At 46.6% G+C, this 26,033-nt stretch overlaps 1 protein-coding gene across 1 annotated transcript in view; it reads left to right on the forward strand.

Moving 5' to 3' along the window:
* LVRN (laeverin) overlaps positions 1-26,033 on the forward strand; it is a 273,477-nt gene that overhangs the window by 164,806 nt on the left and 82,638 nt on the right. Inside the window, exons 10-11 of the mRNA XM_063964163.1 lie at positions 403-569; positions 16,019-16,095. Of these exons, the coding sequence (XP_063820233.1) occupies positions 403-569; positions 16,019-16,095 (244 nt within the window). The remainder of the gene's footprint in view (positions 1-402; positions 570-16,018; positions 16,096-26,033) is intronic.

Here is a 26,033-nt window from a genome sequence, read left to right on the forward strand (position 1 = left end):
CGGGAGTGGCTGGAGAAACGGGGGAGTGCCTGGGCGAACACTGGGTGTGTTTGTGACGTCAAACCAGGAACGAAACTGACTGAACTGATCGCAGTGGCAGAGTAAGTGTCGAGCTACTCAGAAACTGCTAAGAAATTTCTATTCGCAATTTTGCGAATCTTTCGTTCGCAATTCTGCTATGCTAAGATACACTCCCAGAGAGCGGCGGCTTAGCGTGTGCAATGCTGCTAAAAGCAGCTAGCGAGCGAACAACTCGGAATGAGGGCCCTTGTTAGGTGCAAGCTTTTATGCCTATATATATATATACATATATATATATATATATATATATATTTTTTATTTTTTTTTTGCACATTGTTAATAATTCTTTATAGAAAACAACAACACTGGTCGTTTTCTAAGTTTATAGATGACCAGGATGAAGTTAAATTGCCAACATCATTGAAAAGGATCATGGACTCATGGACGTGGCAAAAAGGCATACCGCTGCTAACCCTAAACACATCTACTGGAAGACTCAGCCAAGAGCAGTTCAAGGCAGCTGATTTTGAAAACATCACAAGTGACAAGTATGTTTGTACTCTACAAAACAAAGCATAGCGAAGAGCTTGTACTTTCACATTCAGCACAAACAACGCCAACATGATTTATTATTTAATAGTATGAGTATTTCATATACTGTACAGCCAAGCTATGATCTATATTTTTGCAACTGTTATTGATTATAGAATATATAAATTATTGCTCTTTTTATTAACAGCAGAGGGCAGTATCTCCCTAATTATTAGTACAAACAAAGAGTTCTAACCTGGAATGCCACGGCATAACACCTGCATATTCAGCGATTTAGACGAAATGGCCACTGTTCTACATATGATAAATATGTCTTGACAGCAATATTTACAGGGGTCTTTTTTTGTCTTTTCTAGTGTTGATACAATATGTTATACTAAAAAACACTTTCTTCTAAGGCCTTTGGCTAGAGTAAAAGGCATACTAGGGTATTCAATTATCTGCAAATTCGTGGCAATTTTTCACCCGAAAATTTTTCGCGCAATCGGACGAAAATTGCTGCGAAAACGGTCCGTTTTTCAATTTTTCGCAAATTCGCGGCAATTTTTCGCCCGAAAATTTTTCGCGCAATCGGACGAAAATTGCCGCGAAAACGGTCCGTTTTTCAATTTTTCGCAAATTCGCGGCAATTTTTCGCCCGAAAATTTTTCGCGGCAATCGGCCGAAAATTGCCGCGAAAACACTCCATTTTTCGACCTATTCAATTCCGACCGGGTTTCACGTGAAAATTCTTGCAGTGAAAAGTGCAGGTGAAAATGGGGAAATCAGCCTGTACCCCAAAAAATGCTAAACTAACATAGGAAAACAGAAGAGAAGTGTGTTAGAGATCACATTAGAGAGTTTTTGGGGACTTAAATTGTGTGAAATGTCGGTTATATGCATTTTTTTTTAAATGCAAAAAATTGATAGAAAGCAAGTTTTTTTGAGCAAAATAAATGCTCTCATTAAATTTGGGGTACATGAAAATGGGTATAAGTATATATTTGGGTCATTTTAGGGTACTTTAAAAAAAGTGGAAACAGACCGATTACTCCCATCTGCAAGCCTAAAAAACACCTGTCCCACTCATAAAGCACCCCAATATACCTGTCCCATACCTTGAACCCCAATTTCCATCACTTTTTACTTTTTCACCCCAAAAATGACATGTCATTATTGGCCAATTAAAAATAATTAAAAACTTCAACGTGCCTAATTAGTCATAAAGGGGTGTGTCCCAGGAGTTCTGTACCATATCCAAACATTTTTACCTTAAAATAGTGACTTTTCCCAACTTTTCACCTGCTTCAGAGAAGGTGAAGTGAAATTAGTGAAAACATGATCACCGATAAATTTTCCAGGATAATTGAATAGGCTGTAATTGCATTTCACGTGAAAAGTCCGGTTTTTCACCCGAAAACCGGACTTTTCACGTGAAAAGTCCGTTATCACTGCTAATTGAATATGGCCCATAGTCTGAATTCACACAAACAACAAAAACATGTGCGACAAGAGGCACTTTATTATTATTAACCCATACTGGTACACAGCTAACGTAAAAACTGCATTCAAGAGGAGGGAGTCAGTAACTGGGTATGTTCTTGGTACCTGTGGTCGTTCATCACCTCATATTGTAGATACTTTACTAGAGTAGTAATGTTTACAGTACTTTTCATGTCACATGTTTACTTTTGAGGCAAATGCACCACTTATCTCTAGTAGCGCATAGATTTGAGGGCACAGATGATGGCATCTACAAGGTACAATGTATGCACCACCCCATTGGAGGAGTTTGGCAGATTGGGTGCATTCTTGCTAAGTGCAGAGTAGGCATAGGTGTGAAAGACGAAAGGCTGCTCCTGATTGGTTGGCTGCCTGTCTGTAAAGGAAGTGGGCCTGCCAAGTTATATCTCTTTTGCATCAGGAAGCTCTGCAGAGCAATTTCCTCAGTTCCTTGAGGTTTTTTTTTACCCATTGGACTACGTTGAGATCTACAAAAGAAAGATCTGGAAATGTAAGAGCTAAACTACAGAAAATAGAGGGTGTCTGTGTTAAATAATTATATTAAAAATAGGATTTTAATTACCTACCGGTAAATCCTTTTCTCGTAGTCCGTAGAGGATGCTGGGGTGCACATTAGTACCATGGGGTATAGACGGGTCCACTAGGAGCCACTGGCACTTTAAGAGTTTAATAGTGTGGGCTGGCTCCACCCTCTATGCCCCTCCTACCAGACTCAGTCTAGAAACTGTGCCCAAGGAGACGGGCAACTTCGAGAGAAGGATTTTACATAGATAGTGGCGAGATTCACACCAGCTCACACACAAGGCACATCAAGCTAACCAGCTTGAAAACTCAGCAACAGCTGAACAATATTACATAACCAAGTAAGAAAACAGTACTTAACCAAGAACAAAGCAGTACTGAACTAAGTAACCACTGCAGGATCACGAAGCGCTGGGCGGGTGCCGAGCATCCTCTACGGACTACGAGAAAAGGATTTACCGGTAGGTAATTAAAATCCTATTTTCTTTACGTCCTAGAGGATGGTGGGTACAACATTAGTACCATGGGGATGTACCAAAGCTCCCAGAATGGAAGGGAGAGCGCGGAGGCTCCTGCAGAACTGATTGACCAAATTTTAGGTCCTCAGCGGCCAAAGTATCGAACTTGTAGAACTTAGCAAACGTGTTCGACCCAGACCAAGTAGCCGCTCGGCAAAGCTGTAAAGCCGAGACACCCCGGGCAGCCGCCCAGGAAGCATCCACTTTACGAATAGAGTGGGCCTTAACAGATCTTGGACACGGCAATCCTGCCATAGAATATGCATGCTGGATAGTGAACCTGATCCAGCGAGAGATTGTCTGCTTAGAAGCAGGACACCCAATTTTCTTGGGATCATACAGGACAAACAGAGTCCGATTTTCTGTGACGAGCAGTTCTCTTCACATAAATTTTCAGAGCTCTCACAACATCCAAAGACTTTGATGGAATTGAAGAGTCAGTATCAACTGGCACCACAATAGGTTGATTGATATGAAAAGCTGACACAACCTTTAGAAGAAAGTGCTGACGTGTCCGGAGCTCAGCTCTATCTTCATGGAAGATCAAGTAGGGACTTTTACAAGACAAAGCCCCCAACTCTGACACACGTCTAGCAGAAAGCCAAGGCCAACAAAGTGACAGCCTTCCACATGAGAAACTTGACCTCAACCTCCTGTAGAGGCTCGACCAATCCGATTGGAGGAACTGTAACACCACGGTAAGATCCCAGGGCGCCGTAGGCGGCACAAAGGGAGGCTGGATGTGCAGAACCCCTTTCAAGAAAGTCTGAACCTCAGGGAGGGAAGCCAGTTGTTTCTGGAAGAAAATGGATAAGGCCGAAATCTGTACCTTTACAGATCCCAACCTCAGGCCCATATCCACACCTGCTTGAAGGAAGAGGAGAAACCGTACCTGTTGAAACTCCACCGTAGGAAACTTCTTGAATTCACACCAAGATACATACCGTTTTCAAATGCGATGGTAATGTTTAGATGTTACTCCTTTGCTAGCTGTATCAGGGTAGGAATAACCTTGTTCGGAGTGCCCTTCCGAGCTAGTATCTGGCGTTTAACCTCCATGCCGTCAAACGTAGCCGTGGTAAGTCTTGATAGGCAAATGTCCCCTGTTGCAGCAGGTCCCCCTGAAGAGGGAGAGGCCTCGGGTCTTCCATCAGTAGACCCAGAAGGTCCGCGTACCAAGCCCTTCTTGGCCAGTCTGGAGCGATGAGGATTGCCTGAACTCTTGTTCTCCTTATGAGCTTTAGGATCCTTGGAATAAGTGGAAGTGGAGGGAACACATACACCGACTGGTACACCCACGGAGTCACCAGGGCGTCTACCGCCACTGCTTGCAGATCTCTTGACTTGGAACAATACCGCCGAAGCTTCTTGTTGACACGGGAGGCCATCATGTCTATCTGAGGTACACCCCAAAGATTTGTCACCTCCATGAACACCTCTGGATGGAGGCACCACTCTCCTGGATGGAGATCGTGTCTGCTGAGGAAGTCTGCTTCCCAGTTGTCCACTCCCGGAATGAAAATTGCTGACAGCGCTAAGGCGTGCTTTTCAGCCCAGAGGATGATTCTTGTTACCTCCGACATTGCAGCCCTGCTCTTCGTTCCGCCTTGTCGGTTTATGTAGGCCACCATCGTTACATTGTCCGACTGCACTTGAATGGCCCAATCTCACAGAAGATCTGCCGCTTGGAGAAGACCGTTGTATACAGCTCTTAGCTCCAGAATGTTTATTGGAAGACTGGATTCCAGACTTGACCACCTTCCTTGGAACCTTTCCCCTTGAGTGACTGCGCCCCATCCCGAGACTTGCATCCGTGGTTAGACGGATCCAGTCCTGAATCCCGAACCTGCGGCCCTCCAGAAGGTGAGGCATTTGCAGCCACCAGAGGAGTGAAATCTCTGCTTTCAGCGACAGACGTATCCTCTGGTGCATATGTAGATGAGAACCCGACCATTTGTCTAGGAGGTCCAGTTGGAAGGATCGAGCATGAAATCTGCCGTACTGAAGAGCCTCATAAGAGGCAACCATCTTTTCCAGAAGGCGAATGCACTGATGAACCAGTACCCGGGCAGGCTTCAAGACATCCCGGACCATTGATTGTATCACCAACGCTTTCTCCACCGTTAGAAACACCCTCTGCACCTCCGTGTCGAGGAACATCCCCAGGAAAGACAATCTCCTTGTCAGTTCCAAATGTGACTTTGGAAGGTTCAGGATCCAACCGTGTTCCCTGAGCAGACGAGTCGTGAGAGCAATGGACTGCAACAATCTCTCCCTGGATGATGCCTTTAGCAGCAGATCGTCCAGATATGGAATTAGGTTCACTCCCTGTCTGCGGAGGAGAACCATCATCTCTGCCATCACCTTGGTGAACACCCTCGGTGCTGTGGAGAGCCCAAATGGCAGTGCCTGAAACTGATAGTGACTGACTAACAGTGCAAATCTGAGATAAGCCTGATGCGGAGGCCAAATCGGGATGTGGAGGTACGCATCCTTGATATCCAGGGATACCAGAAACTCTCCCTCCTCCAGACCTGAGATCACCGCTCTCAGAGACTCCGTTTTGAACTTGAACTCCCTCAAATAATAAGATTTTACTTACCGGTAAATCTATTTCTCGTTGTCCGTAGTGGATGCTGGGGACTCAGTAAGGACCATGGGGAATAGATGGGCTCCGCAGGAGACATGGGCACTTTAAGAAAGAATTTAGATTCTGGTGTGCTCTGGCTCCTCCCTCTATGTCCCTCCTCCAGACCTCAGTTAGAGAAACTGTGCCCGGAAGAGCTGACAGTACAAGGAAAGGATTTTGGGAATCCAGGGTAAGACTCATACCAGCCACACCAATCACACCGTATAACTTGTGATAACTTTACCCAGTTAACAGAATGAACAACAACAGAGCATCAGATAAACCCTGATGCAACCATAACTTAACCCTTATTTAAGCAATAACTATATACAAGCATTGCAGAAAAAGTCCGCACTTGGGATGGGCGCCCAGCATCCACTACGGACTACGAGAAATAGATTTACCGGTAAGTAAAATCTTATTTTCCGTAACGTCCTAGTGGATGCTGGGGACTCCGTAAGGACCATGGGGATTATACCAAAGCTCCCAAACGGGCGGGAGAGTGCGGATGACTCTGCAGCACCGAATGAGCAAACACAAGGTCCTCCTCAGCCAGGGTATCAAACTTGTAGAACTTTGCAAAGGTGTTTGAACCTGACCAAGTAGCCGCTCGGCAAAGCTGTAATGCCGAGACCCCTCGGGCAGCCGCCCAAGAAGAGCCCACCTTCCTTGTGGAATGGGCCTTAACTGATTTAGGCAGCGGCAACCCAGCCGCAGAATGAGCCTGCTGAATCGTGTTACAGATCCAGCGAGCAATAGTTTGCTTTGAAGCAGTCGCCCCAAGCTTGTTGGAAGCATACAGGATAAACAAAGATTCTGTTTTCCTGACCTTAGCCGTTCTGGCTACATAAACCTTCAAAGCCCTGACCACATCCAGTTACTCTGAATCCTCCAAGTCAGTAGTAGCCACAGGCACTACAATAGGTTGGTTTATATGAAAGGATGAAACCACTTTCGGCAGAAATTGTGGGCGGGTCCGCAATTCTGCTCTATCCGCATGGAAAACCAGATAAGGGCTTTTATGTGACAAAGCCGCCAATTCTGACACACGCCTAGCCGAAGCCAAGGCTTATAGCATGACCACCTTCCACGTGAGATATTTCAATTCCACCGTTTTGAGTGGTTCAAACCAGTGTGATTTCAGGAAACTCAACACCACATTAAGATCCCAAGGTGCCACTGGAGGCACAAAAGGGGGCTGAATATGCAGCACTCCCTTTACAAACGTCTGAACTTCAGGCAGAGAAGCCAGTTCTTTTTGAAAGAAAATGGATAAGGCCGAAATCTGAACCTTAATGGAACCCAATTTAAGGCCCAAAGTCACTCCCGACTGTAGGAAGTGAAGGAAACGGCCCAGCTGGAATTCCTCCGTAGGGGCATTCCTGGCCTCACACCAAGCCACATATTTTCTCCATATACGGTGATAATGTTGAGCCGTCACATCCTTCCTAGCCTTTATCAGCGTAGGAATAACTTCATCCGGAATGCCTTTTTCTGCTAGGATCCGGCGTTCAACCGCCATGCCGTCAAACGCAGCCGCGGTAAGTCTTGGAACAGACAGGGCCCCTGTTGCAACAAGTCCTGTCTTAGAGGCAGAGGCCACGGGTCCTCTGTGAGCATTTCTTGCAGATCTGGATACCAAGTCCTTCTTGGCCAGTCCGGAACAATGAGTATTGTTCTCACTCCTCTTTTTCTTAATATTCTTAGCACCTTTGGTATGAGAGGAAGAGGAGGAAATACATAGACCGACTGGAACACCCACTGCGTCACCAGTGCGTCAACAGCTATCGCCTGAGGGTCTCTTGACCTGGCGCAATACTTCTGTAGCTTTTTGTTGAGGCGGGATGCCATCATGTCCACCTGTGGCAGCTCCCACCGACTTGCAACCTGCGCGAAGACTTCTTGATGAAGTCCCCATTCTCCCGGGTGGAGGTCGTGCCTGCTGAGGAAGTCTGCTTCCCAGTTGTCCACTCCCGGAATGAACACTGCTGACAGTGCGCTTACGTGATTCTCCGCCCAGCGAAGAATTCTGGTGGCTTCTGCCATCGCCACCCTGCTCCTTGTGCCGCCTTGGCGGTTTACATGAGCCACTGCGGTGATGTTGTCTGACTGAATCAGAACCGGGTGGTCGTGAAGTAGGGACTCCGCTTGGCGTAGGACGTTGTATATGGCCCTTAGTTCCAGGATGTTGATGTGGAGACAAGTCTCCTGACTTGACCACCGACCCTGGAAATTTCTTCCCTATGAGACTGCCCCCCACCCTCGGAGGCTTGCATCCGTGGTCACCAGGACCCAGTCCTGAATGCCGAATCTGCGGCCCTCGAGGAGGTGAGCACTCTGCAGCCACCACAGGAGAGACACCCTGGCCCTGGGGGATAGGGTGATTAACCGATGCATCTAAAGATGTGATCCGGACCATTTGTCCAGTAGATCCCATTGAAAGGTCCTCGCATGGAACCTGCCGAAGGGAATGGCCTCGTATGATGCCACCATCTTTCCCAGGACTTGCGTGCAGTGATGCACCAACACCTGTTTTGGTTTCAATAGGTTTCTGACCAGTGTCATGAGCTCTTGAGCCTTCTCCATCGGGAGGTAAACCCTCTTCTGGTCTGTGTCCAGAATCATGCCCAGGAAGGGCAGACGAGTCGTAGGAATCAACTGCGACTTTGGAATATTTAGAATCCAGCCGTGTTGCCGTAACACTTCCAGAGAGCGTGCTACGCTGATCAGCAACTGCCCTCTGGACCTCGCCTTTATGAGGAGATCGTCCAAGTATGGGATAATTGTGACCCCTTGCTTCCGCAGGAGTACCATCATTTCTGCCATTACCTTGGTAAATATTCTCGGTGCCGTGGAGAGACCAAACGGCAACGTCTGAAATTGGTAATGACAATCCTGTACCACAAACCTGAGGTACGCCTGATGAGGTGGATAAATGGGGACATGAAGGTATGCATCCTTTATGTCCAGAGACACCATAAAATCCCCCCCTTCCAGGCTTGCGATGACCGCTCTGAGCGATTCCATCTTGAACTTGAACCTTTTCAGGTATATGTTCAGGGATTTTAAATTCAATATGGGTCTGACCGAACCGTCCGGTTTCGGTACCACAAACATGGTCGAATAATAACTCTTTCCTCGTTGAAGGAGGGGAACCTTGACCACCACCTGTTGAAGATACAATTTGTGAATTGCAGCTAACACTATTTCCCTCTCTAAGGGGGAAGCTGGCAGGGACGATTTGAGGTATCGGTAAGGGGGCATCTCTTCGAATTCCAGCTTGTATCCCTGAGACACAATATCTATTGCCCAGGGATCCACCTGTGAGTGAACCCATTTGTGGCTGAAATTTCGGAGACGCGCCCCCACCGGGCCTGGCTCCGCCTGTGGAGCCCCAGCGTCATGCGGTGGATTTTGTAGAGGCCAGGGAGGACTTCTGTTCTTGGGAACTAGCTGTGTTGTGCAGCTTCTTTCCTCTGCCCCTGCCTCTGGCAAGAAAGGACGCACCTCGGACTTTCTTGCCTTTTTGTGATCGAAAGGACTGCATTTGGTAATACGGTGCTGTGAGGAAACATATGGCAAAAAATTTGACTTTCCAGCAGTAGCTGTGGAGACCAGGTCCGAGAGACCCTCCCCAAACAATTCCTCACCCTTGTAAGGTAAAACCTCCATGTGCCTTTTTGAGTCGGCATCACCTGTCCATTGCCGAGTCCACAGGACCCTTCTGGCAGAAATCGACATTGCATTTATTCTAGAGCCCAGTAGGCTAATGTCTCTTTGAGCATCTCTCATATATAGGACAGCGTCTTTTATATGCTCCAGGGTCATTAATATAGTATCCTTGTCTAAGGTATCAAGTTCCTCAGATAAGGTATCCGTCCATGCTGCTACAGCACTACACACCCACGCCGACGCAATTGCCGGCCTTAGTAAGGTACCTGAATGTGTATAAATGGACTTCAGGGTACCCTCTTGCTTTCTATCCGCAGCATCTTTTAGGGTGGCCGTATCCTGTGACGGCAGGGCTACCCTCTTGGATAAGCGTGTTAAAGCTTTGTCCACCCTAGGGGAGGATTCCCAGCGTAACCTGTCCGTTGGCGGGAAGGGATACGCCATAAGCATCCGTTTGGAAATCTGCAGTTTTTTATCTGGAGATTCCCAAGCCTTTTCACATAACTCATTTAGCTCGTGTGAAGGGGGGAAGGTCACCACCTGCCTTTTTTCCCCATACATATGAACCCTCTTGTCAGGGACTGGGGTTTCCTCTGTGATGTGCAACACATCCTTAATTGCTATAATCATATAACGGATGGATTTAGCCAATTTAGGCTGTAACTTTGCATCATCGTAATCGACATTGGAGTCAGAATCCATGTCGGTATCTGTGTCAACAATCTGGGATAGTGGGCGCTTCTGAGACCCTGACGGCCTCTGCGACATAGGATCAGGTACGGGCTGAGACCCTGACAGTCCTAAGGTTTCAGCTTTATCTAACCTTTTATGCAAGGAATTAACATTGTCATTTAAAACCTTCCACATATCCATCCAATCAGGTGTCGGCGCCGTCGGCGGAGACACCACATTCATTTGCTCCCGCTGTTTCCACATAGCCTTCCTCGTCAAACATGTCGACACAAGCGTACCGACACACCACACACACAGGGGATGCTCATTTTGAAGACAGTTCCCCCACAAGGCCCTTTGGAGAGACAGAGAGAGAGTATGCCAGCACACACCCCAGCGCTATATAACCCAGGAATCACACAGTAACTTAGTGTTAACCCAGTAGCCACTGTAATAATGATTTTTGCGCCTAATTATGTGCCCCCCCCCCCCCCTCTCTTTTTTACCCTCTTCTACCGTGTATCTGCAGGGGAGAGCCTGGGGAGCTTCCTCTCAGCGGAGCTGTGGAGAAAAAATGGCGCTGGTGAGTGCTGAGGAAGAAGCCCCGCCCCCTCAGCGGCGGGCTTCTGTCCCGCGTTTATGTACAATATTATGGCGGGGGCTCATACATATATACAGTGCCTAACTGTATATATGTCAAACTTTTGCCAAGAGGTCCTAATTGCTGCCCAGGGCGCCCCACCCTGCGCCCTGCACCCTACAGTGACCGGAGTATGTGGGTGTAGTTTGGGAACAATGGCGCACAGCTGCAGTGCTGTGCGCTACCTCAGTGAAGACTGGAGTCTTCTGCCACCGATTTCGAAGTCTTCTTGCTTCTTTCACCCGGCTTCTATCTTCCGGCTCTGCGAGGGGGACAGCGGCGCGGCTCCGGTATCGGACGACGAGGGTGAGATCCTGTGTACGATCCCTCTGGAGCTAATGGTGTCCAGTAGCCTAAGAAGCAGGACCTATCTGCAGAGAGTAGGGCTGCTTCTCTCCCCTCTGTCCCACGATGCAGGGAGTCTGTTGCCAGCAGAGCTCCCTGAAAATAAAAAAAATCTAACAAAATACTTTCTTACAGCAAGCTCAGGAGAGCTCACTGAACAGCACCCAGCTCGTCCGGGCACAGATTCAAACTGAGGTCTGGAGGAGGGACATAGAGGGAGGAGCCAGAGCACACCAGAATCTAAATTCTTTCTTAAAGTGCCCATGTCTCCTGCGGAGCCCGTCTATTCCCCATGGTCCTTACGGAGTCCCCAGCATCCACTAGGACGTTAGAGAAAAGTGTTTAACGATTTCAAGTTCAAAATTGGTCTGACCAAACCTTCCGGTTTCGGTACCACGAAAAGGTTTGAATATTAACCCATGTGTTGCATATGAGGTGGGACTGGAATAATGACCTCTGACTTTTCCAATTTTTGGATGGCTTCCTGTAGGATAGCCCTTTCTGTCAGTAAAGCTGGCAAGCCCGATTTGAAGAATCGGTGAGGCGGGAGTTCTTGAAACTCCAGTCTGTACCCCTGGGACACAATATCCTGTACCCAGGGATCCAGGCCGGACGACACCCAGGCGTGGCTGAAACGTCTGAGTCTCGCACCCACCAACATGTTCTCCAGGCTGTGCGGTCCATCGTCATGCTGAGGATTTTGAGGAACCAGAAGTAGGCTTCTGGTCCTGGGAGCCTGCAGGAGCAGGCTTCTTTGATTTTGCCCGACCACCTCTGAAGAAAGTGGTAGGAGGCTTGGACTTTTTTGTTTTAGCGGTCCGAAAGGACTGTGATGCCGAGGAAGATAAGGGTTTCTTCATTTCTTCATAGAAGGAGCAGCTGAGGGAAGAAAAGGTGACTTACCCGCGGTAGCCGTGGAAATCAACGCATCCAACGCTTCCCCAAATAAAGCCTGACCTGTGAAGGGTAGGTTCTCCACACTTCTCCTGGATTCCGCGTCTGCAGACCATTGGCGTAGCCAGAGTCCTCTGCGAGCTGAGACCAACATGGAAAATATTCTTGCATTCAGCGTACCCAGGTCCTTCATGGACTCCACCATGAAACCCGCAGAATCCTGTATGTTACATAAAAACAGTTCAATGTCTTTTATATCCATTGTATCTTTTTAGTAAAGAGCCTGACCACTTTACTATAGCTTTAGAAATCCATACACAAGCAATAGTAGGCCATAACGCCACCCCTGAAGCAGTGTATATGGATTTGAGCTTAGTGTAAATTTTTTACGATCAGCCGGTTCTTTTAACGCGGTAGATCCGGGAACAGGCAACACCACCTTTTTTGACAGCCTGGAAACAGATGCGTCAACTATAGGCAGTTTTTCCCATTTTTTCCTATCCTCCTCAGGGAAGGGAAAAGCAACCAGAACCCTCTTGGGAATCTGGAATTTTTTTCTCCGGGGTTTCCCAGGATTTTTCAAAAAGAGCATTTCATTCTTTAGACGCAGGGAAGGTTAGTGAGGCTTTCTTATTGTCTTATTGAGCCTCCTTAACCTGCTCAGGTGGTGTGTCAGTAATGTTTAATACATCTCTAATGGCCTCAATCATGAGCTGCACCCCCTTTGCAAGGGATGCCGCCCGCCTCAGCACATCCCCATCACCGTCTACTGTATCAGAGTCGGTATCCGTGTCGGCTTGCATAATCTGGGCAAGCGCATGTTTCTTTGGGTATATGCTAGGGGCTAGAGAAGGAATAGGAACAGAACCTGACCAAACTGCCATATAATTCTTTAAAACCTGAGTTTCAGTCTCAGTATGAGCCACCCTAGTAGCAATCTGAGAGATCATTCCTTTAATTGAAGTCAGCCATTCAGGCTCAGAGATAGAAGCCTGAGACAAGACATTACATTCCTGGGTACAGGGAATGGATTCCTTTGGAGAAGAAACTTCTTCTGCAGTATAAGACACATAGTCCCTGGACATGGCTATGTGAGAGAACATACACCCACACACACACAGGGAAAGTCAGACAGTTTTCCCCCCAAGTATCTGCAGAGAAACACAGAGCTTGAAGCCAGCACACACAGCGCTTAATTAGGCAGTTGTAATCAAAATACCCGGCGCTGACTGTGTACCCTTCATAGACTACACAGTAATATGGAGCCTCCCCCCCCCTTCTACAACCCCCTGGTACCGCACAGGATAGCTGGAGTCGTGTGGAGGGACAGCACTCCCAGTCAGCGTCTCTGTAGCTGCATCTGCAGGGAGAAAATGGCGCTGGAAGCCACTGGGTCCGCTCTGAGGAAAAGCTCCGCCCCTTGAACATGTCGCGTCTTCCCGCACTTTCAATTATTTATACTGGCCTGAGGTATGGCTGGCAGAGTTACCGGGGTCCCTGATAGCCTTGAGTAACCAGTGTAGGGTGTCTGCGCTGGCTCAGGGCACCCCTCATAGCGCCGCACTGTGTACCGCTGAGCTCTCCGGAGCACAGTAAGTACTGCGCTCCTACCCTGTTGCCGCCATTCACACCGGCACCCCGCTTGCTCACTCGCCACCGGAATCTTCTGGCTCTGTTAGGGGGTGGCGGTATTCTGCGGGAGAGAGCGGTCGCCTCGGCGGCTAACGATCAACACCCTCAGGAGCTCAGTGTCCTGTCAGTGGAGATAATGGCCATCAACCTCTCAGGGTTGGACACTACTCCCCCCCAAAGTCCCAGGAAGCAGGGTGGCTGTTGCCAGCAAATAATAATAATATTAATACTATATACATATATATATATATATATATATATATATATATATTTATTATTACTGTACAATATAAAAATTTAGGTGTCACTGTGGGGCACAAATATTATTGAAAATTAAGAGTGCACACAATTTTATTTATTAAGGGGGAATTATTAATGTTCTACCTGTGGTACCTGGAAGGTGCCAGTGCAGCTTAGCATTTGCCGAAGTATCCCTAGATGCAGAGGTGTAAATGTATAGAATAGTAGCATTTAGAAATGTCACACATTAATTATTGACAATTTTTGTTTTAATCCTCCAAAAATGCTGAATGATAAAACTGGTGGTAAAATCATCACCGGCATCGTATCCGTTTTGGATGGTCGACAGTCATTTGGTCGACCACTATTGGTCGACATTTACATGGTCGACACATGAAAATGGTCAACACATTAAAGGTCGACACATGAAAAGGTCGACATGCGTTTTACAAATTTTTTTTTCTTTTGGGGATCTTTTCCATACTTTACGGTCCACGTGGACTACGATTGGGAACGGTAATCTTGCCCGAAGCATTGCGAGCGAAGCGAGCCATGCGAGGGGACGCGGTGCACTAATTGGGGTCACTTTACGCAGAAAACGACACCAAAAAAAGTAAAAAAACTCATGACGACCTTTTCATGCGTCAACTTTACATGTGTCGACCATATTCATGTGTCGACCATTTGTCAATGTCGACCAATAGTGGTCGACCTAATGACTGTCGACCATAACATGGTCGACCATTCATACCTGAACCCACTGGCATACCTCCCAACTATCCCGATTTTTGCGGGAAAGTCCCATTTTCAGGGACTGTCCCACCTGCTGGTCGCAGTGTCCCGCGTGGGGTGGGGGGGGGGGACAGTTGGGAGGCTCCTGTCACACCCTGCTCTGGTTACTCACAGTGTACTGGCCATGCCCGCTCATTGACGAAGACGGGGGAGTGACTCGTGATCGCAGTATTCCCGCAAAGCCACGCCCCCTTTCCATAGGCCATGCTCTCTTTTCAGTCGCGCACGGCTACGCTGCACAAGAGGATCCCTCTTTACACGATGTATGCACTGATGAAATGTGTCAGTTACAAACCTGCTGGAAAAAAAAACAAAAAAACAGCTTTTAATAAATGCTGCCTTACTATGGAATGCATTGAACTTACAGTAGATACAGTAGAGTATATTGCTGCAAAAAGATGTACATTTTGGATATATATTAAGCAGACTAACTGAAAACAAAAATAATTTTCCATTGCAAAACAAAACATATTTAAAATCTAGCAGATTTCGCAGAAGGTAATTGGTAGAACAACTAATATTTAATGGCTTTGTTTACTTTAAGACAATTTACTTTATAGTTATTGCGCCACCCCAGGTAGAGGTGTCCACTACTGCTGGTACCCAAACTTTTCCTATTCAATGGTGCCACAATGTGGATATCACATTAGTTAGAAAGTTAACAGCCTGTATGCAAAAGGCTTTGGAGCTAGTTGAATTCCACCCTTAGGGGGGTATCCAATTACAGGTGAAAAAACAGGTGCGAAAAATGCGATATTTTCTTTAAAGGCTAGCCAATTTGTATCACCTATAAAAAAAGAAGCTTTCCTCCCGAAAACACACAGGTTCAGTCAAACCTGTGTATTTTCGGTAGAAACAGCCCTGTTTTCGCATGAAAATGGGGCTGTTTCCGGCAGATGAAACAAAATGCCCGATAAGTGGCATCTCGCACCAGTTTATCAGGGCTAATTAGATAGCCCCCGGTGGGATAATTAGCAGCAGTAAATTACTGCTAGAACAGAAAGTACTGTATAGAGCAATTACAACATAATATTGGATTACGGCAGCCGTCCAGTTAGGAACCATTAATTCTATACCTCCTATATCCCAGCAGCTTTAAGGCTCTAATCCCAGTACTTTCTGAAGTGTATTCCACCTGCTAGCAAATGCCAACGTCTTGCATTGATGAACAGGAAATGTTTGTGGTGCAGATAATTCCATTATGTACAGTATAATACCTCCTCAAGAGATAAATCTGAATATACTGTATACCGTACACTCTTGCCAGTAATGCTTACACAAAGCTGACCTTCAGTTATAATTTCATTTGTCTATGTTTTAATAGTAAGTACAAAAAATATATGACAACAAATGAGTTCATTAATACAGGTTATTTTCTTCCTACAGTCACACGTGGTTTATTCCTGTTTCTTGGATGAAAAATGGTGTTGAACAGCCCACAATATGGCTAGACACTAGGACAAGTAAGTAATCATGGTCACTTTTCTTTAGGAATGCTGTTTGTTCATTAGTTATTTTGTCAATATAGTTACGCATAACCTTAAATGTATTGTTTGTTGTGCTGCAAAATCAATCACTTAAAAAATAAAATAATACTGATTTCCAATATCAAGAGTTTGCTGATGTGAAATAGATTTTGCATAATAAAATGTTATTTACTAATATAAATTACATATACTAAGTCTACTACAGAATCACAAAATTGTATATTACAAAATATAAAATACTGTACACCTGAACCAGAAATCAGTTCATTCCAAAATTGATGTGTGGATTTTATTTATACCACTTAAGCAAATGTATTACAAAATATTACTTTTATGCGAAACTTCTTATTACAAAATAACATTTTAAAACATAAAATACATATGGTAAACTGATACATTTTATTCTCATTGTCAAAAATGAGGGTATGTGAGCTCATTTAAAGAAACAGACAATACACAAGATTTTTTTAAACCAACTATGCATTTGATAAATAAAAGACACAAACTTGTTAAAATAATTTGTTGTAAACTAGCCCAGTTTGAGGAATGGCCAAACTGATGCATGTCTGATTTTCTAACTCAATTCATTTAACAAAATTGGTTATGCAATTTCCCCCCCCGAAAATATGCAAAATGAAATATATTTTGTCCATATAATTGGTTTTGTAGGCAAAATATACTGCTGATAAATGGCACCTCATGACTTTAATGCATCGTTTTTTACTATGGCAAACTTAAAAAAAGCTGTTTTCATATAAACAGTATGAAAACCAGAGAAAATATTCACTGATCTCTTTCAGGATCCATTGTGTGTCATAACAAATGTTACAACGAATAGTAGCTATGTTCATAAAATCTGTGAGTTTGAGAGCCAGGAATGAACATTCTGAGCAGAGCCGTAACTAGACTTTTTGGTGCCCTGTGCCAGAGAGAGAATTGGCGCCAATGAGTTGTTGAGTAATTTGTTTTTGTTGCATGTCTGATGTTAATTTAAAAATAGTTAAAAAGAGCTCTGATATACAGTACATACATGGTCAGATTAACAATGGGAAGGATATAAATACAGTTTCTGGCCTCCAGGTACAAATAGTCACAGCATCATGACAAATGATGTGAGCTGCCCTGGCACTAATGCACAGGATTGAAGCACTTTTATGCGCTGGTTTGAACATTAGAGCTTGCGCTCATTCAAAGACTCTTAGGGGGGAATTCAATTAGCAACTAATTACCAGCAAAATTCTTTGCAGCGCGGGGAAAGGCTATTCAATAAAATAGCCTTTTTTCCCGTGCCCAAAAATCGTGATTCACATGCGGAAAACCATTCATTCCACGTAAACTGCGGAATCAGTGTGTTTTTCTCTCGTGCGCAACCCAATTTTGGGGGCTCTCACGTGGACTGAGCTGCGAGGTTCAGTCTGTCCAAAGGTACTCGTGTACAGAACTGCGGGGCCCACGCATGGGGAAAACCTAATTGAATAAGTCCCGCTTTGAGACTTTATTTAATGCCAATACACTGGCTTTATGACTGAAATTTAAAACTTTGTTTATATTGTAGAATATTTTTTTTTTTTTTTCATGGAGTATGGCTGTGCACAGCAATTATTGTTTTTGTGAATAAAATAAATTACAAATTTGAAAACACATTTTTTGCTATCATTGTCAGTGCCAGGGCAACACACATTGGGCCTGATTCGGACTTGAAAGCAAAGGAAAAAAAGCAAGTAACTGTGCACCTGGGCAAGACCATGTCGCACTACAGGTGGGGCAGATGTAATGTGCAGAGATTTAGATTTGGGTATTTTGTGTCCAAACTGAAATCTTAATTGCAATATAACAGTAAAGCTGCCTAACATTTGTGAGCTACAGTGCATGCAAAATCAGCAAGTATTTACCATGCACAGAAAAAATATAAATGTATTTCCTCCGCTTGCATTACAACATGGTTTGTACCAAATACAATATTACCGTACATGCTTTTTCCGCCTTACTTCCAAATCCGAATCAGGCTTATTATTTGCTATAACTGTATTAAGCCTTTATACTATTTGAACGATGGCAGCTTGCACACATTCAAGGAGCAGCACAGGTTTTCTACCACCTCCCATCAGTCCATCATCATGACAGTATGATGATGTCTAGTTGCCCAGCAAACCACTTGGTTTGTCAAAAATCACAAGTATTAAAATTGTATTTTTAATTTCCTTACAAACTGATGCATTTTCTCCTACTTTTATGTACAGTATTTACTCAGACATTGGTGCTGATAGTGTATGGGGCGTATATACTCACATGGCACTGGTCACACCAACACAGGTCACAGCTTCTCAAAATAGGCTCATGACAATCTTGAGCCCCGGGCCCTGTATATATATGGTAAAAAAATTAGTTCAATACGACTTGCACATATAGGAAGGGAATTCAATTAAAGGAGAAGAAATAATAAGAATTTACTCACCGGTAATTCTATTTCTCGTAGACCATAGTGGATGCTGGGAACTCCGTAAGGACCATGGGGAATAGACGGGCTCCGCAGGAGACTGGGCACTCTAAAAGAAAGATTAGGTACTATCTGGTGTGCACTGGCTCCTCCCTCCATGCCCCTCCTCCAGACCTCAGTTAGGGAAACTGTGCCCGGAAGAGCTGACACAACAAGGAAAGGATTTGGAATCCAGGGTAAGACTCATACCAGCCACACCAATCACACTGTACAACTTGTGATAACCATACCCAGTTAACAGTATGAACAACAACTGAGCCTCCGTTCACGGATGGCTCATAACAATAACCCTTTAGTGAAGCAATAACTATATACATGTATTGCACAGAGTCCACACTTGGGACGGGCGCCCAGCATCCACTACGGACTACGAGAAATAGAATTACCGGTGAGTAAATTCTTATTTTCTCTGACGTCCTAGTGGATGCTGGGAACTCCGTAATGACCATGGGGATTATACCAAAGCTCCCAAACGGGCGGGAGAGTGCGGATGACTCTGCAGCACCGAATGGGCAAACTCAAGGTCCTCCTCAGCCAGGGTATCAAACTTGTAGAATTTTGCAAATGTGTTTGAACCCGACCAAGTAGCAGCTCGGCAAAGCTGTAATGCCGAGACCCCTCGGGCAGCCGCCCAAGAAGAGCCCACCATCCTTGTGGAATGGGCCTTCACCGATTTTGGATGCGGCAATCCAGCCGCAGAATGAGCCTGCTGAATCGTGCTACAGATCCAGCGAGCAATAGTTTGCTTTGAAGCAGGAGCACCCAGCTTGTTGGGTGCATGCAGGATAAATAGCGAGTCAGTTTTTCTGACTCCAGCCGTCCTGGAAACATACATTTTTAAAGCCCGGACTACGTCCAGCAACTTGGAATCCTCCAAGTCCCGAGTAGCCGCAGGCACCACAATAGGTTGGTTCAAATGAAACGCTGATACCACCTTTGGGAGAAATTGGGGACGAGTCCTCAATTCTGCCCTGTCCATATGGAAGATCAGATATGGGCTTTTACATGACAAAGCCGCCAATTCTGACACACGCCTAGCCGAAGCTAAGGCCAACAGCATGACCACCTTCCACGTGAGATATTTTAGCTCCACGGTCTTAAGTGGCTCAAACCAGTGTGATTTCAGGAAATCCAACACAACGTTAAGATCCCAAGGTGCCACTGGAGGCACAAAAGGGGGCTGAATATGCAGCACTCCCTTAACAAACGTCTGAACTTCAGGCAGTGAAGCCAGTTCTTTTTGAAAGAAAATAGATAGGGCCGAAATCTGGACCTTTATGGATCCTAATTTTAGGCCCATAGACACTCCTGACTGTAGGAAGTGCAGGAATCGACCCAGCTGGAATTCCTCTGTAGGGGCCTTCCTGGCCTCACACCAAACAACATATTTTCGCCATATTCGGTGATAATGTTTTGCTGTCACGTCTTTCCTAGCCTTTATCAGCGTAGGAATAACTTCATCTGGAATGCCCTTTTCCGCTAGGATCCGGCGTTCAACCGCCATGCCGTCAAACGCAGCTGCGGTAAGTCTTGGAACAGACAGGGCCCCTGTTGTAACAGGTCCTGTCTGAGAGGCAGAGGCCATGGGTCCTCTGAGATCATTTCTTGTAGTTCTGGGTACCAAGTTCTTCTTGGCCAATCTGGAACGATGAGTATAGTTCTTACTCCTCTCTTTCTTACTATCCTCAGTACCTTGGGTATGAGAGGAAGAGGAGGGAACACATAAACCGACTGGTACACCCACGGTGTCACTAGTGCGTCCACAGCTATCGCCTGAGGGTCCCTTGACCTGGCGCAATATTTTTTTAGCTTTTTGTTGAGGCGGGACGCCATCATGTCCACCTGTGGCAGTTCTCAGCGATTTACAATCTGTGTGAAGACTTCTTGATGAAGTCCCCACTCTCCCGGGTGGAGGTCGTGCCTGCTGAGGAAGTCTGCTTCCCAGTTGTCCACTCCCGGAATGAACACTGCTGACAGTGCTAGCACGTGATTCTCCGCCCATCGAAGAATCCTTGTGGCTTCTGCCATTGCCATCCTGATTCTTGTGCCGCTCTGGCGGTTTACATGGGCGACCGCCGTGATGTTGTCTGACTGAATCAGTACAGGTTGGTTTTGAAGCAGGGGCTCTGCTTGACTCAGGGCGTTGTAAATGGCCCTTAGTTCCAGTATATTTATGTGTAGTGAAGTCTCCAGACTTGACCACTGTCCTTGGAAGTTTCTTCCCTGAGTGACTGCCCCCCATCCTCGGAGGCTTGCATCCGTGGTCACCAGGACCCAGTCCTGTATGCCGAACCTGCGGCCCTCGAGAAGATGAGCACTCTGCAGCCACCACAGCAGAGACACCCTGGCCCTTGGGGACAGGGTGATCAACCGATGCATCTGAAGATGCGATCCGGACCATTTGTCCAACAGATCCCACTGAAAGTTGCATGGAACCTGCCGAAGGGAATTGCTTCGTAAGAAGCCACCATCTTTCCCAGGACTCGCGTGCAGTGATGCACCGATACCTGTTTTGGTTTCAGGAGGTCCCTGACCAGAGATGACAATTCCTGGGCCTTCTCCACCGGGAGAAACACCTTCTTCTGTTCTATGTCCAGAATCATGCCCAGGAAAAGCAGACGCGTCGCAGGAATCAGCTGCGACTTTGGGATATTCAGAATCCAGCCGTGCTGTTGCAACACTTCCTGAGAGAGTGCTACGCTGACCAACAACTGCTATCTGGACCTCGCCTTTATGAGGAGATCGTCCAAGTACGGGATAATTATAACTCCCTTCTTAAAATCCCCCTCTTCCAGGCTTGCAATAACCGCCCTGAGCGATTCCATTTTGAACTTGAACTTCTTTATATAAGTGTTCAAGGATTTTAAATTCAGGATGGGTCTCACCGAACCGTCCGGTTTCGGTACCACAAACATTGTGGAATAGTAACCCCTGCCCTGTTGAAGGAGGGGGACCTTGATTATCACCTGCTGGAGGTACAGCTTGTGAATTGCCACCAGTACTACCTCCCTTTCCCTGGGAGCAGCTGGCAAGGCTGATTTGAGGTAACGGCGAGGGGGAGTCGCTTTGAACTCCAGCTTGTATCCCTGAGATACAATTTGTACAGCCCAGAGATCCACTTGTGAGCGAACCCACTGGTTGCTGAAGTTTCGGAGACGCGCCCCCACCGCACCTGGCTCCGCCTGTGGAGCCCCAACGTCATGCGGTGGACTTAGTGGAAGCAGGGGAGGATTTTTGTTCCTGGGAACTGGCTGCCTGGTGCAGTTTCTTTCCTCTACCCTTGCCTCTGGCCAGAAAGGATGCTCCTCTGACCCGCTTGCCTTTCTGAGGCCGAAAGGACTGCATTTGATAATACGGTGCTTTCTTAGGCTGTGAGGGAACCTGAGGTAAAAAAGTCGACTTCCCAGCAGTTGCTGTGGATACGAGGTCCGAGAGACCGTCCCCAAACAATTCCTCACCCTTATAAGGCAAAACCTCCATGTGTTTTTTAAAATCAGCATCACCTGTCCACTGCCAAGTCCATAATACTCTCCTGGCAGAAATGGACATTGCATTAATTCTAGATACCAGCAGGCAAATGTCCCTCTGTGCATCCCGCATATATAAGACAACGTCTTTTATATGTTCGATGGTTAGCAAAATAGTATCCCTGTCGAGGGAATCAATGTTGTCTGACAGGGTATCAGTCCATGCTGCTGCAGCACTACACATCCAGGCTGAAGCAATAGCAGGTCTCAGTAGAGTACCAGAGTGTGTATACACAGACTTCAGGATAGCTTCCTGCTTTCTATCCGCAGGATCCTTTAGGGCGGCCGTATCCTGAGACGGCAGTGCCACCCTTTTAGATAAGCGTGTTAGCGCCTTGTCCACCCTAGGGGATGTTTCCCAACGTAACCTATCCGTTGGCGGGAAAGGGTACGCCATCAGTAACCTCTTAGAAATTACTAGTTTCTTATCAGGGGAACTCCACGCTTCTTCACACAACTCATTTAATTCATCAGATGGGGGAAAAGTCACTGGCTGCTTTTTCTCCCCAAACATAATACCCCTCTTGGTGGTAACCGGGTTAACATCAGAAATGTGCAATACATTTTTCATTGCAGTAATCATGCATCGGATGGCTTTTGTAGACTGTATATTTGTCTCATCCTTATCTACACTGGAGTCAGACTCCGTGTCGACATCTGTGTCTACCATCAGAGCTAGCGGGCGTTTATGAGCCCCTGACGGCTTCTGAGTCGCCTGGGCAGGCGCGGGCTGAGACCCCGGCTGTCCCAAGGCTGCTGCATCATCGAACCTTTTATGTAAGGAGTTGACACTGTCGGTTAAGACCTTCCACATATCCATCCAATCAGGTGTCGGCCCCGTCGGGGGCGACACCACACTTATCTGCCTCTGCTCCGCCTCCACGTAACCCTCCTCATCAAACATGTTGACACAGCCGTACCGACACACCGCACACACACAGGGAATGCTCAGACTGAGGACAGGACCCCACAAAGTCCTTTGGGGAGACAGAGAGAGAGTATGCCAGCACACACCACAGCGCTATATAACACAGGGATGTACACTATAATAAGTGATTTTTCCCAATAGCTGCTTACTTATCTTATTTGCGCCTAAATTTAAGTGCCCCCCCCTCTCTTTTTTACCCTTCTTGTCAGAGGCGGATTGGCCATAGGGTTTACAAGGAAGATTCCCGGTGGGCCGGCGCATCCGTGGGGCCTGTTTTGTTTGAGGACATGTGGTCCTTTTTATAGACAAAATGAATAAGATGCAAAATAATTTGCATATATGAAAATTACTTTGCCACTTAGCCTGTGATTGCAGATGATCTAGTGTATGCACTGTCTGCCTGCTTGGCTGACATATAAGATTGAGTGAATAGTGATTGGGATACAGTTGGTGTAATAAGCATTCTAAAGAATGATGTAGTTTCCTAAATTCTGAAGGTGTATCATATAATGTGCTCATAATATTATTTTTTTTTCTTTTTAACTTCCCCCTTGATGCTGGACATGCCCACTATCTGGAAAGTCTTGGGGGGAGGGTGCTGCTGCCATGGCCCATGGCTACACCTTACACCTCTGATGTTGCCCATGTAGGGCCACTAGTACAAATTTTTCCAGGGCCGCTTTTTGTTCCCAATCCGTCCCTGCTTCTTGTATCCAGATACTGCAGGGGAGAGCCTGGGGAGATGCTTCCAGCGGAACTGTGAAGGGAAAATGGCGCTGGTGTGCTGAGGAAGAAGGCCCCGCCCCCTCAGCGGCGGGCTTCTGTCCCGCGTTTTGTGAGACTTAATGGCGGGGGTTTGCACACATATACAGTGACAGACTGTATTATGTGTATAATTTGTGCCAAAAGGTATTATAATTGCTGCCCAGGGCGCCCCCCCCCCCCCCCCCCCCCAGCGCCCTGCACCCTACAGTGACCGGAAGGTGTGGTGTGCTGTGGGAGCAATGGTGCACAACTGCAGTGCTGTGCGCTACCTTAATGAAGACAGGAGTCTTCAGCCGCCGTTTTCGTCGTTTCTTCTGTCTTCTGGCTCTGCAAGGGGGACGGCGGCGCGGCTCCGGGAACGGACGATCGAGGTCAGGCCCTGTGTTCGAACCCTCTGGAGCTAATGGTGTCCAGTAGCCTAAGAAGCACAAGCTAGCTGCAAGCAGGTAGGTTTGCTTCTCTCCCCTTAGTCCCACGTAGCAGTGAGTATGTTGCCAGCAGATCTCACGGAAAATAAAAAACCTAACAAATACTTTCTTTTCTAGCAAGCTCAGGAGAGCCCGATAGGTGCATCCAGCTCTGGCCGGGCACAGATTCTAACTGGGGTCTGGAGGAGGGGCATGGAGGGAGGAGCCAGTGCACACCAGATAGTACCTAATCTTTCTTTTAGAGTGCCCAGTCTCCTGCGGAGCCCGTCTATTCCCCATGGTCCTTACGGAGTTCCCAGCATCCACTAGGACGTCAGAGAAATCAGAAGCGAAAAGTGGACTTTTTCCAGATGCTACCAATGTTTCTTTTGTATTTGTTTTCGGGCAATCCATTTTGGCCACCTGACAAAAAACAAGGGTGCGCAGGATACCCTAACCACCCTCCCCTACCCCTCCCTGTCCGCAACCTAACCCTAACCTCTCCTATTGGTGCCTAAACCTAACCCCACCCCCTGGTTTTGCCTAAACCTAACCCCTCTCTTCCTGCAGCCTAAACCTAACCCCTCTCTTCCTGCAGCCTAAACCTAACCTTTCCCCCTTAGTGCCTAACCCTAACACTCCCCTGGTGGTGCCTAACCCTAGCATCCCCTCTCTGCAGCCTAACCCCACCCCCCCGGAGTAAGCCTAAACCTAACCCCCCCTCCCACAGCCTAACCTTGGCAGTGCATACTTACTTTTGGGATCCTGACTGTCGGGAAATCGTCATCGAGATACTGATCTCTTCTGGATCTCGGTGTTGGTATCCTGTCAGCTGTCGGGATTCCGGCTGCCGGGATCCTGAACACATACCGTTCAGTGAACTCCCCCCATATGCCAGTTTTGAATTCTCCACAATACAGATGCGTCCAGTCGGGGCACACAGGGGCGTATGGACAGCCGCAAGCTCCAATGCAACCCCCCGAAAATGCTTCTTATTTGCAATGCAAGTAAGACACTTTTTTTGGGAGAAAAATGCACAAAAACGTGCGACCAGAAGGGCTGTTTAATGTGACTGCAGCAACGATGAGGGAGGACACATCTGTTGCCACAGTCATTTGTGATAGAATACAGTAGCCCAATAATGCCAATTTTTCTGCACACCTCTATGGGGCAATTTTGGGGCACACAAAGTGCTCAACACCCCCATGAAATCCAAAAATGAACTTCTGTGTAAACCAAGTCTTTGTACATCTTGTACAGAGAAGTAGCCTATTAGTTAAACCTTAATACGGAATTATTGAATATGAATTTCAGCTTAGAGCTTGTGTAAGGTCTGTGGCTTCCTGCTTTCCGTGGGGTATGTGAGAAGTGTGCAGTAAGTTTCTGGATGTACACTTGTGCAATGCACAGACACAATGTGAATGTCTGGTTGTGAATTGTAATCTCTGACTAAAGGTCTTGTGAAATGTCAAGGCAGAGAACTGTATATAAGCAGCACTGCACACTGAAGAATTCAGCATGTTCACTTCCTTCACAAATCCGTTATGGAGCTCAACAGAGGCCACTGGAGAGCCATGATCTTCTACGACTACAAGAGTGATCTACAACAGCAGGAGAGTTATGACAGATTGCAAGATGCTTTTGGAGAGGAAACATTGTCCTGAGCCACTGTGTTTGAGTGGTTTGCAGAATTTCAGCACGGAAGATGGTCCCTGGAAAATGAGCACTGCGGCTGACCTGTGTCCGCCACCACCGACGACAACGTTGTTGCCACGCGGATCATAGTTGAG

Source organism: Pseudophryne corroboree, chromosome 1 (assembly GCF_028390025.1).
Source record: "Pseudophryne corroboree isolate aPseCor3 chromosome 1, aPseCor3.hap2, whole genome shotgun sequence".
NCBI lineage: Eukaryota > Metazoa > Chordata > Amphibia > Anura > Myobatrachidae > Pseudophryne > Pseudophryne corroboree.